Source organism: Kryptolebias marmoratus, linkage group LG23, assembly GCF_001649575.2.
Source record: "Kryptolebias marmoratus isolate JLee-2015 linkage group LG23, ASM164957v2, whole genome shotgun sequence".
Taxonomy (NCBI): domain Eukaryota; kingdom Metazoa; phylum Chordata; class Actinopteri; order Cyprinodontiformes; family Rivulidae; genus Kryptolebias; species Kryptolebias marmoratus.
In genome coordinates this window covers 867,748-879,851 of record NC_051452.1, presented here as the reverse complement: position 1 = coordinate 879,851, position 12,104 = coordinate 867,748, and the positions used below count along the sequence as shown (strand labels likewise).

The 12,104-nt window shown below is 47.9% G+C and overlaps 2 protein-coding genes across 8 annotated transcripts in view; one reads left to right on the top strand and one right to left on the bottom strand.

Moving 5' to 3' along the window:
* The window catches only part of gckr (glucokinase (hexokinase 4) regulator), a 42,123-nt gene that overhangs the window by 15,060 nt on the left and 14,959 nt on the right, over nucleotides 1–12,104 (bottom strand). For 2 of the 7 annotated variants that reach the window (XM_037973773.1, XM_025010062.2), the window contains exon 1: nucleotides 9,698–9,950. The exons of 1 other annotated variant lie outside the window; for it this stretch is intronic. In XM_037973773.1, the coding sequence (XP_037829701.1) occupies nucleotides 9,698–9,871 (174 nt within the window). In that variant the 5' untranslated portion in view covers nucleotides 9,872–9,950. Of the gene's footprint in view, nucleotides 1–1,309; nucleotides 1,590–9,697; nucleotides 9,951–12,104 lie in introns of those variants that run through there. 4 more of the 7 variants (XM_017434071.3, XM_025010061.2, XM_017434072.3 and 1 more) reach the window with 3 other exon arrangements.
* The window catches only part of LOC108246497 (XK-related protein 6), an 11,224-nt gene continuing 5,066 nt past the window's right edge, over nucleotides 5,947–12,104 (top strand). The window contains exons 1-2 of the mRNA XM_017434076.3: nucleotides 5,947–7,177; nucleotides 10,562–10,758. Coding sequence (XP_017289565.1) covers nucleotides 6,600–7,177; nucleotides 10,562–10,758 — 775 coding nt within the window. The 5' untranslated portion in view covers nucleotides 5,947–6,599. The remainder of the gene's footprint in view (nucleotides 7,178–10,561; nucleotides 10,759–12,104) is intronic.

The following is a 12,104-nucleotide window of genomic DNA, read 5'->3' as shown; positions in this document are numbered from 1 at the left end:
AAAGGTGAAATCTCTGCTAAAATCTTGTGTTTTGAATCAACATTCATAGAAACTAATTCATGTCATTTCAGTGAGTCATCATGGTTGTGCCCTGAGTCCTCTGTTGCTTCAGATGAGGCTGATCCCCATGGATTTACAAACATATACACATTCAAGCCACTTGTTTTAAATAAAAGCTATTTTTTTCAGTTTTGGTCTTCATTGTAACTGATGAGCAGGGGGATAATGAGTGGTTGACTTCAGTATTTTTTAAAGTCTGGCTACGGTCCTGGTAGTTTTTTTGCTCTTATTATTACCTGGATTGTTCCTTTTGTGTCGCAACAGAATTTCACATCTGAATTTAAAATCGATACAATGGAGAAGTTGCTTCTCCTGTAATCCGATCAAACCAACACCTTTAATGGTGTGGAAACTCCCTATACAGATAACAATATAGGGAGTCACACAGAATATAAACTGGCTGCTTTTTTCTGTTTTTTTATCAACAGCATGAAAACTATATCCCACAATGTTGGTACACTGAAACAGACTTTTTCTTTTTTTTTTTTTTGTTGCTGACAGGGCATCAAACTGCCTCTGACAGACGAACAAAACAAAGAAAATGACTAATTCTTTGTTTGTTTTTTAAAGAAAAGCCCGTCTGTTTGCTCCCTCTGACAGACAGCCTGTGTTACGCTGTTTTCATGTTCATGTCAGATTGACATTTTAGAAACGGCACAGTTTGTACATATTACCACCAATGGTTAGAAAAAAAAAAAAGGTTAATTAATAAAAATCTGATTGGTTACAGCCTGGATGCTCAATTCGACTCGTTTCAATTAACTTGGTTTGTTTGCGTTGGAGGGAAGTCTAGTTTTTACCACTCTGATGAGTTACACGTGAAAGTATCTTCGAGCTTCTGCAGGTTTTTTTTTCTTTTTTCAAAATAATTAGGACCTCTGAAGTTGTCGCAATTAGGTCCACTTGAGTCCGCGACGTTTAAAAGGCACTGATTGCAAATTTATGCATCTGCGACGCTGGAGTCACGTCTGACTGTTGGGACCCGTTCCTCCCGCTGATTAGGCTTCTGTTCGGTTAGAAACGGCTCAAACTGGGATTTCATCATAGCTCGTTTGACGTCCGTGTCAGCAAAGTCAGCGAGCTGACTCTCTGTCGGCGCTGCTTCGGGTGTGCTGCTGCGTTTCGTACGTCCCGCTCAGTTTTTGGTGGCAAAAAAACACAAAAACAAACAAACAAAAAAATCCATGTAGAGTCCAGATACCGGTCTGTTTCGCCCCAGAAACCAAAACGACAACAGAGCCGTTTTTACCTCTTTTTTTTTCTTCCTCCTGTCCGTCTCACTTTACTCTGATCCTGCTGCCATCAGTCTGTCGTTGTGCTAAAAAACTGTAAAAATGGAGGAAAATTGTAAACAGAATCAAAACCCAAAATAAATTATAAAAAAATTAAACTAGAAGCACTCAGAGACAACCAGAAACAGAACTTCCTTGGTGTAGGAGACAAAAGGGTCACGTGTAGGAGCTGAGACAAGTTTTTGACAAAGGGGTCACCTGTGACCTTTGACCCTATGAACCCTGAAATCAACAGGCATCATCTTTGACCCACGAGGCGTCCAGCTGTGCAGTTTGACCTTCCTACATTACACCGTTGCAGAGTTAGAGCACTAAATGCTCTCGGATGTTGACCTTTGACCCCATGACTATGAAATCAATGGTGATCACCCTCGACCTAAGAGGCGTCCAACTGCACAGTTTCATTGTCCGCCGTTACATGGCTGCATAGAGCACTAGGTCATCTGTGACTAACCTTTGACTCGGTCACATTGAAATCAACAGTGATCACCCTTGACCCATGAGGGGAACAGCTGCAGAGTTAGAGCTGATCTATGACCTTGACCTTTGACCCCATGAACCCTGAAATCAACAGGCATCATCTTTGACCCACGAGGCGTCCAGCTGTGCAGTTTGATGTTCCTACGTTACACGGCCGCAGAGTTAGAGCACCGGGTCAGCTGTGATGTTGACCTTTGACCCCACGACTATGAAATCAATGGTGACCACCCTTGACCAAAGAGGTGTCCAACTGCGTGGTTTAATTTTCCTCCACAGCGCATTTGCACAGTTGGAGCTCAAGGTCATCTGTGGCCTTGACATTGGACTGGATGACCGAAGGTCTTACCAAAGGAGTCCCCTGCGACCTTTGACCCCCAAGACTAGGAAATCAGTGGTGATCACCCTCAACCTAAGAGGCGTCCAACTGTACAGTTTATTTGTCCTCTGTTACATGGCTGCATAGTTAGAGCACTAGGTCATCTGTGACTAACCTTTGACTCAGTCACATTGAAATCAACAGTGATCACCCTTGACCCATGAGGGGAACAGCTGCAGAGTTAGAGCTGATCTGTGACCTTTACCTCTGACCTTGACCTTTGACCCCATGAACCCTGAAATCAACAGGCATCATCTTTGACCCACGAGGCGTCCAGCTGTGCAGTTTGACCTTCCTATGTTACATGGCTGCAGAGTTAGAGCACCGGGCCAGCTGTGATGTCGACCTTTGACCCCCACGACCTTGAAATGAATGGTGATCACCCTTGACCAAAGAAGTGTCCAGCTGCGTGGTTTAATTTTCCTCCATTGCACGTTTTCACAGTTGGAGCTCAAGGTCATCTTCGGCCTTGACATTGGACTGGATGACCGAAGGTCTTACCAAAAGGAGTCCCCTGCGACCTTTGACCCCCACGTCCTTGAAATCAATGGTGATCACCCTTGACCCACGGGGTGTCCAGCTGTGGAGTTTAACATTCCTGTCACACAGCTGCAGAGTTAGAGCACGGCCTGATCTGACCTTTGACCCTGAACTTCTTGTTTTTTCACCACTTCTGGATTTGATTGACAGCCTGAAAGCCCCGCCCCCACCTCCACCCCCCGGCACAGTGGCCCCTATCTCCAACCCAGCTTTGCTTTTCACTCCTCGGCCTTTTCTTTCCAGCGGGCAGTGCATCGACCGTTCACGATCTCCACACACGCCAGGAAGCTTCAGATTCTATCTTCGGAGTCCTGAAAATCCAGATAAGGGGGAAAAAAAAAAACAAAAAACAAAACAAATGTTAATTGGAACATCTATCTTGAATTCCCTCATCATCCTGATTAAAACCCTCGTTTCGTGTCGTCTGTGATCCGCATCGGAGCGTTTGGCTCTCTGCTGATTTAGTTTTTTTTTTTTTTTCTCGTTCATGAAAAAGCAAAAAAAAAAAAAAAAAAAAAGCAGATAATCGGCGCAGCAGATCTCGAGCCCTCGGGCGTTTTGTTTGATTTATTTATTTATTTTTTACTAATTCATCTGGAGAAATGACGTGCAGCGTAGGGCGGGAACATCGCCGTTTTGAATCTGAGCAGATATTTGTTCAAGAGCCACGTTTAAAAAAAAAAAAAAAATCGTTATCCTTGGATACGAGGTTGTTTTTTTTTTTTTTGTCACTCAGCAGCTGTATGAGCATCCGCTCCATCAACCGTACAGCTGTGGTTGCCATGACGAGGGAGGCTTATCTTCAGAGGGCTGGCGGGGAAGCTGTGTTTCCGAGCACAAGGAGGTGTGTGTGTATGTGTGATAGATACGAAGATAGAACGTGTTTAATAAAGTGTGGTTTGGAAAATGAACTCTGCGTGTCGTTTCTGTTCGTTTGTAATCAAATATCCAGTAAATCGAGGCACAGAATGCATCTAAAACATTATTTAATGTTCTGTTTTTTCACCATCTGACCTCCAGAAAAGCCTTGTTTACGTCCCCATCTTCTTCTACATATATCTATAAAACCGTCTGTTGTTATACATGTAAAAGCTCTGATTGAGGCGAAATTCAGCACCATGGAGAGCGCTTTGATTGACCTCCTGTAGAAAGCTCTAAATGTTTATATCGCCGAGTTAAATCCGTCGAGTCGCAGGTGGGGTTGGCTTCGATGAACGCTGGGTCAAAAGGTTCGATACGAGCCGCGTCACTGTTCTCAGTCCGCCATTTTAGGCCCGACTGGACCGTTTGGTTGGTTGACGCCGCTCATGACCGTAGCCGGGAACAAGGCTTCCCAAAATGGCTCGAGTTGACGCGAGCTAGCCGGCGCCAACCGCTATTACGCTAGCTCGCAAATTTAGCTTAGCAGTTAGCGCCGGCTAGCTAGCGTCAAACCAAGTTGTAACGAGGAAAATTGGATTTTCACGGAAAATGCAGGAGACGCTGAAATTTGCGAAACGAACTGAAGCTGAAGCTAAAGGTGCAAAAAATGAAACAAACAAAAATAATTAGCTAAAACAGCAAATCACAAGCTAAAAGCTAAACGTAGCAGAGCAGTAGCTAAAAGTAAGAAAAGTTTAGCAAAATGCAAGAAATAGAGCTAATAGGTAAAGTATTGGATCAAAAGCAGTAAAAAGCTAGGTAAAAGCTAAAACTATCAAAAGGCTAACAACAAGCTACAAGTAGCAAAGGCTAGCTAAAAGCTAAATGTAGTGAATTGTTATCTAAAAGTGAGAAATTGCAATAGGCTGGCTAAAAGCTAAACACAGCCAAAAGCTAAGAAGTACGTAAATGCTAAACAACAGCAGCAGAAAGTTAGATAAAAGCTAAAGGTAGCAGAACAGTAGCTAAAAGTAAGAAAAATTTAGCAAAATGCAAGAAATAGAGCTAATAGGTAAAAAATTGGTGAAACCAACTGAAGCTGAAACTAAAGGTAAAAGGACCAAAAAACGAACAAAAAAAAATTGGTAAAACAGCAAATCACAAGCTAAAAGCTAAACGCAGCAGAGCAGTAGCTTAAAGTAAGAAAAGTTTAGCAAAATGCAAGAAATAGCAATAGGCTAGCTAAGAGCTAATAGGTAAAGAATTGGATCAAAATACTAAACAAAAGCCGTAAAACATAGGTAAAAGCTAAAACTATCAAAATGCTAACTACAACGTGAAAGTAGCAAACGGCTGATTAACAGCTAAAAGAAGCAAAAGGCTAACTACAAGCTGCAAGTAGCGAAGGCTAGCTAAAAGCTAAATGTAGTGAATTGTTATCTAAAAGTGAGAAATTGCAATAGGCTGGCTAAAAGCTAAACACAGCTAAAAGCTAGTCAGAAGTACCTAAATGTTAAACAACAGCAGCAGAAGGTTAGGTGAAAGCTAAAAGAAGCAGAAGGTTAGCTTAAAGAAGCAACATGCAACTAGCTAAAAGCTACAAGAATCAAAAGGCAAACTTCAAGGTGAAAATAGCAAACGGCTGGCTAAAAGCTAAAAGTAGCAGAACCTTAGGTAGCAAAACACTAGCTGAAATCTAAAACAATCAAAAGGCTAACTACAAGCTACAGGTAGCAAAGGCTGGCTAAAAGCCAAACAGAGCTAAAAGCTAGTCAGAAGTACCTAAATGCTAAACAACAGCAGCAGAAAGTTAGGTGAAAGCTAAAAGAAGCAGAAGGTTAGCTTAAAGATGCAACATGCAACTAGCTAAAAGCTACAAGAATCGAAAGCTGAAAGTAGAAGAAGCTGGCTAAAAGCTAAAAGTGGCTAGCAGAGCATTCGCTAAAAGTTTAAAAAGAAGCTAAAAGCTAGCTAAAAGCAGCATAAGACAAAAACAGAGCAGCTACAATGAGAACAGTGTTTCTGAAGGAACAGGATATTTCTACGGGGAAATATTTCCAAACAAAGTTCGATATTTTAGCTACGAAAAGCTAAAGCCCCCATCTCCATTATGAGCTGAAGGTTTTGACACAGGAGCGGCTAAAACAGCTCAGAGAAGGCAGAAGAAGTTCTTCATGGCCTTCCCATAGAAACCTGGTTTAATAGAACTTCATCCATCCCATAATTCTGCCACCCTTCAGCTGATGTCACGAGCAGAAAGCAGCTGGAGGAGGGATCAGAAGCCGGGTGCTGTGTGCAGATGTGCGGCTGCTGTTGGAGCTCCTCTCTCCGGCAGAGGGCGGAGGGAGAGCGCGCGAGGGAGAGCCTGAAAGGCGGGGCAGGAGGAGGCAGGAGCTGCAGAGGGGCTGAAGCTTCGGGGAGAAGAGGAGCGGAGCGGAGAGGAGGAGCGGACAGGGGTGGCAGCGGAAGCTGGGCACCGACAGCCGGAGCGCGGGCGGCGACGAGAAGCAGGAGTCGGCGGTCTCTGCTCCCCTGGAGGAGGGTGGAGGTGGAGGTCGGACAGAACAGCTCGGTGTCCGGTGGGCGGCCACACACACACACACACACACAGAGACGCGCGCGCGTCTTAAAGAACAGCGGGGGGTGCATTACGTCATAGCCTCCCATCGCCCCTGGATGACCGCGTGCGCAGGACGGGATGATGCGGCGCTGCCGGACTAGGAGGCAAACCGCTGCCGCTGCCGCGCGCGAGCGCCCGCGGGCGGGGTCTTGCGCGGCGACACAAGAAGGGGAGCCGCCGTCGCGCGGCCGCCGGCTCTGATGGCTCCTCGCGCCCCGGGCGGCAACTACACGCACAAGTCGCCGCGGCGCGAGACGGACGGCAGCGGGTGCCTGGGAAGTGACGTGGTGTCCTCCGCGCCCCGCCAGCGAGCACAACGGTGCGGTTGTCGTGCGTTTCGCAGGAGGGCAGGGGGAGCGGCAAGGGGAACATGGCCGCGCAGTCGGACGGCGGCGGAAAAGCCGGTGTCGGCTTCGCGCAGCTGTACGACGTCGACGCCGAGGAGCCGCTGGACTCCGCCGCCATCCACATCTGCCAGTGCTGCCGCACCTCCGCCTGCTACTGGGGCTGCCGCTCCGCCTGCCTGGGCTCCCTGCTCGGCGGGGGCCAGCCCGTCGGAGGGGGGCCCGGCGTCCGGGAGACCCACTGCCCGCCCCGCGAGCAGCTGTGGCTGGACTGCCTCTGGATCATCCTGGCCCTGCTGGTCTTCTTCTGGGACGTGGGCACGGACCTGTGCCTGGCGGCGGACTACTACCGGCGGCAGGACTACCTGTGGTTCGGCCTCACGCTCTTCTTCGTGCTGGTGCCGTCGGTGCTGGTGCAGATCCTGAGCTTCCGCTGGTTCGTGCAGGACTACACCGGCGGCGGGCTCGGGGAGGTGGAGGGGCTGAAGAAGCGCGGCGCGGTGGCCCTAGGGTGCCCGTATCCCGGCAAGGACCGCCTGCAGCTGGTCACCATCTGGCTGTGGCAGGCCGCCATCCACGTCCTCCAGCTGGGGCAGGTGTGGAGGTGAGAACACCCACCACCACCACCCTGAGCCGGGACAGGGACACACGCTGATACACGGCGGGGCGACAGTGTTTTTGCCACTGTAAGCGCGCGCTTCTGTCTGTTAGCAAAATATCTCACGAACCAGTGGGCAGATTCTAATGAAACTCTCAGGGAGGGATCACAGGATGTGCGTCTGCAGCTGATTAACTTTTGGGGTCACCTCAATTCAAAATGGCCACCACAGCTAGCTGACCTTAAAATTCCTTAAAATGGCTCTAACTCGGTCAGTTTTAGAGATACCGAGCTCAGATTTGGTGTGGTAGTAGCTGAGCCTGAACCCCAACACATACCTCAGAGACAGCTGATTGCACAAGATCTGTTTAAAGTTTTGCCATTAACTAGTCATCTCTGTCTGTCTGTTAGCAAAATATCACAAGAATCACTATAGGGATTTTAATGAAACTCTCAGAAATTATTTGTTGAATGTACGTTTACAACTGATTAACTTTTGGAGCCAATCCGATTCAATATGGCCGCCACAACCACCTGATCTTTGAAAGCACATAAATGGCTGTAACTCAGTCAGTTTTACAGATACTGAGCTAAGATTTGGTGTGGTAGTAGCTGAGAGTCGTCCTCCACACATACTCCAAGTGCTGCTGATTGCAGTGGATTTTTGCTTAAGCGCTAACTTTTAAAGCCAACTCTGTTAAGTCTGTTAGCAAAATATCTCAAGAGCCAGCGGACCATTTTCGATGAAAACCTTTAGGCCGCTGGCCCCGCGTCTTCAGGTGATCAACTTTCGAAGCCACTTTAACTCAAGATGGCCGCCGCAGCCCAGTCGAGTTCCCAGATCCAGAGCTGAAACCATACGCAGTAGTAGCTGAGCGTAAGAGATATTTCGCTAACAGACTCGTTTGTCTTTATTTTATGATTATTTCCCCCAATCGGGACACTTTGTTCTAGTTTTAGTCCACCTTTTTGCTTCTTTTCACTTCAGTTAGTTAGGTTTGTGCTACTTTTAGCTTTGAGCTAGCCTTTTGCTACTTTTAGCTACCGTTCTGCTACTTTTAGTTACCTTTTTGCTACTTTTAACTAACATGTTGTTACAGTTAGTTAGGTTCTTGCTACATTTAGCTTGCCTGATGGCACTTTTAGTTTTAGCTAACATTTGCTGCTTTTAGCTAGCATTTTGCTACTTCATTAACCTTTTAGCTAACTTTTTCCTATAGGTTCTTGGTACTTTTAGCTTGCCTTTTGCTGCGTTTAGCTAGCTTTTTGTTACTTTTAATTAGTTGTTCGCTATTTTTAGTTTTAGCTAATATTTTGCTGTTTTTAGCTAACCATTTGCTACTTTTAGCTGGCCTTTTCCTACTTTTAGCTAGCTTTTTCCTACAGGAGTAGGTTCTTTCAACTCTTAGCTTTTAGCTAGCCTTTTGCTACTTTTAGGTTTAGTCCACCTTTTTGCTTCTTTTCACTTCAGTTAGTTAGGTTTGTGCTTCTTTTAGCTTTGAGCTAGCCTTTTGCCACTTTCAGCTGGTGTTTGGTGTTTTGCTTAGTTTAGCATCTAGCCAGTGCGCTTCTTTTAGCTTCACCAACTCAGATTCAGCTTCTTCAGCTGTTTTCAGCGCTCCTCTGACGATTTGGGAGTTGATTCAAGATAAGAAAAACACGTGTTTCCCTCTCATGCTGTCTTCATCCCTCTGTAAGTTGGTGCCAGAACCCCATCGCCCGCAGGCCTGGAAGAGGCCCGCGCACCACCAGTTGGTGATCGCCGTGAAACCCTGAGACAGAAGTTTTTTTAAAAGCGCTCTCCATGGTGCTGAATCCCGCCTTAACCCTGCCGACTGTGGCTCAGTTAGTCAGAGCTTTACATGTAATACAACAGAGGGGTCAGCAGTGTGTGTGTGTCAGTGTGTGTGTGTGTGTGTGTGTGTCAGTGTGTGTGTGTGTGTGCGTGCGTGTGTGTGTGTCAGCGTGTGTAGCGAGTGGAAATAACGGTGTCACGGCTCGTCCTGTGAGTGTCAGCATGCACGGGGAGTACGGAGGGGAGAAGCATCTGCGCTTTTGGCATCACATCGCTCCGTCGTGTTCGTCTCCTCACCCCCCACCCCTCAGTCCACACACACACACACACTTGGACAAGCTTAGGTGCTAATTGTGGTGCTAAAAGCACACTGCTGGGGGGAGGAAGGAAGTGGGAGACACACATGCGCCTTTTGTCTGCTGCTCACACACACACGCTGACTTTCTTTTCCAACTCGTGTGTGTGTGTGTGTGTGAGTGTAACAGCTTCTCCGGTTCAGTTGTAGGGTTAAACCCACACACACACACACATACACACACACTAACTCCACCCCCTCCGAGGCCAACCGAGGGGGAAGGAAGGGGGTGTAGGCAGATCAAAAACAGGGGGGAGGGGATAGGAGGGAGAAGGAGAACGGAGGTAAATCTTATTCTCTCGAGTCAAGGACGCACCACTGCCTTTTTTCGTTGACTCGGCCCAAATTCTAAAACAAAACAAACAGGCAGAGCTACCTGGCGACGACGTGACGGTGAATATCGGGTTGCCTCGGGTACCGTCGCAATGGCGGGCGCAGATTTGGTCGCAAACGCAAACCCAGCCTCCTCCGAGGCCACAGCGTGGTTAAAAAAAAAAACCCAGTTTGATCCGGATCGTAACGTGGATCGGCGCCGACGTTTCCCAAACATTTCCACCAAATCTGTTCGTCGGTTGTTCGGTTTAAGGCTGCGTTCGCACTGCAGGGCATCAGACCTCCGTCGGACTCCAGCGTGAACCGTCTGCAAACGACACGCTCCGCGCGCTGAGTTTACAGACGTAAATATGGCCGCTGCGAGCGTCGGCGTGCGCGCGTTTAATTCTGAAGTCGCACATGGTAGCGATGATCTTTTTTTTTTTGGAGCTGTGGCTGCCGCCTCGGAGCAGATTCGGAGACTTTGTGAGACTTTGACGTCAGGGACCGCCGTCCTTTCGGCCGACGCGGACGGCTCACGCCGCGGCCGCTTTCGCAAACGTCCGATTCAGGGCCGCGTACGGGATTACGATCAAAAAAAAATCGGACATTTGTCGCGTTTCGCCCGCGGCGTGAACGTAGCCCAAGTGTCCTCCTTTATGTGGCTGCACGGTTAGAGGCACTGGGTCATCCCGGGACGTTGACCTTTGACCCCCGTCACCTCGAAATCAACAGCGACCACCCTTGAGCCACGGGGCGTGCGAGGCCCGCGGAGGTTAACCCTGAACTTTTGGCCGGATCGCCGCCGAAACGTTTGACTTTTGCTAAAAAAAAAGAATTTCCTCCTGACCTCCTCGGTCCGCTGTTTCGTCACCCGTTGTTTGTGTGTGTGTGTCCCTCCTTCCCCCCCACCCCATTCTGAGCGCAGGTACGTCAGGACGCTGTACCTGGGTGTCATGTCGCGCCGGCAGAAGGAGCACCAGCGGCGGTGGTACTGGGCCATGATGTTCGAGTACGCCGACGTCAACATGCTGCGCCTGCTGGAGACGTTCCTGGAGTCGGCGCCCCAGCTGGTCCTGCAGCTCTGCATCATGATCCAGGAGAACCGGGCCGAGACGCTGCAGTGTAAGTGGAACGCGGGGGCGGGGCGGGGCCGGGAAAGCGGCATCAGTGCCGTGTTTTTGTGCACTTGTAACCTAACAGCTGCATAAACAGTAATTAGCGATGTGCACACATTGTGCTCGGTAACGCGTGCCTGCAGATGGTGCCGCCTGTGTGTGTGTGTGTGTGTGTGTGTGTGTGCAGGTATTCGTGTAAAGAAAACACCCTCACAAGTGTTCTGAGGATGTGCTCGCTAATCTGCATCACCCTCCTCTTCCTTATTCATCCAGGATGTGTCTCATCTAGGCAGCCACCCACTGGCATTATTCATCCCCACCGCTCTTTAGTTTTTTGGTGGACGCTTTTGACTTTAATGCAAATACGTGACTGGCAGAAGGGGTGTGTGTGTGGGGGGGAGGGGTGTGGATCCACACGATAGCCGGGGGCGCTCGCAGTGACTCCCGCCGCCAGCAGCCTGTGTCGTGTCGCATGCCACCTCTCGCCCGCGTTCACGTTCGAATCAGCTCCGGGACCCGAACTCGAGCTAAATCAAGAGTTGTTGGGTTTTTTTCGAAGCGGGGAATCCAGGCGCCAGCAAAGCATGAAAACCAAACAAACGCAAACCAGACGAGGTAAACAGAGGACCTGACAACAGATGTGCTGATTACTAATGGGAGACAGACTACGGAGGACTTTTGGGGACAACTGGGAACATCTAGTGCCTGCGTTAACGCAAGAACATAACTGAATAAACAGAAGCGTTACGCTAATGTCCCCCGCCGCTGAACAGGACGCCCAAATATACGTCCTTTAGTGCTAATATTGTTTGATTCCAAGACCTAAAATGTCAGGAGAGACTATCTTCCATTTCATCTTTGCTGATAATTTACAGTGGTGGAGCTAGAGGGTGGTTGATGGTGGCCACCATAGATTAATCTTCTGCCACCCCAGTCATTTATAGTTTTTATTTTGCTTAAAAAGTATAGATTCCTCGAATGAACTGGGTGGCCAGTTATATGTATATATATATATATATATATATATATATATGTACGTACATATCAATCCCTCCAGGATTTCACGGGCATTTTTGTGATTGTTGCGCTAAAATGCCCCCAGGATTCCGCGGGGCATTTTCCTAAAAGTTGCGATTTTTTTTTTTACTAAAATCAATAAACAACCATAACTTTTAATTTATAAACCAAAAATCCTTCCTAGTTTTGTCAGATAATTCCCAACAAACATTGACATTCTCAAAAGGTGCTTTATTTGAGAACTTTGATAGCTTCTAAACTGACATTCATGAGCATTTCTGGATTGTCCCTGGTCTGCAGCTCTCCTCACATGTTTTGCAGACACAAAGTGTTTGT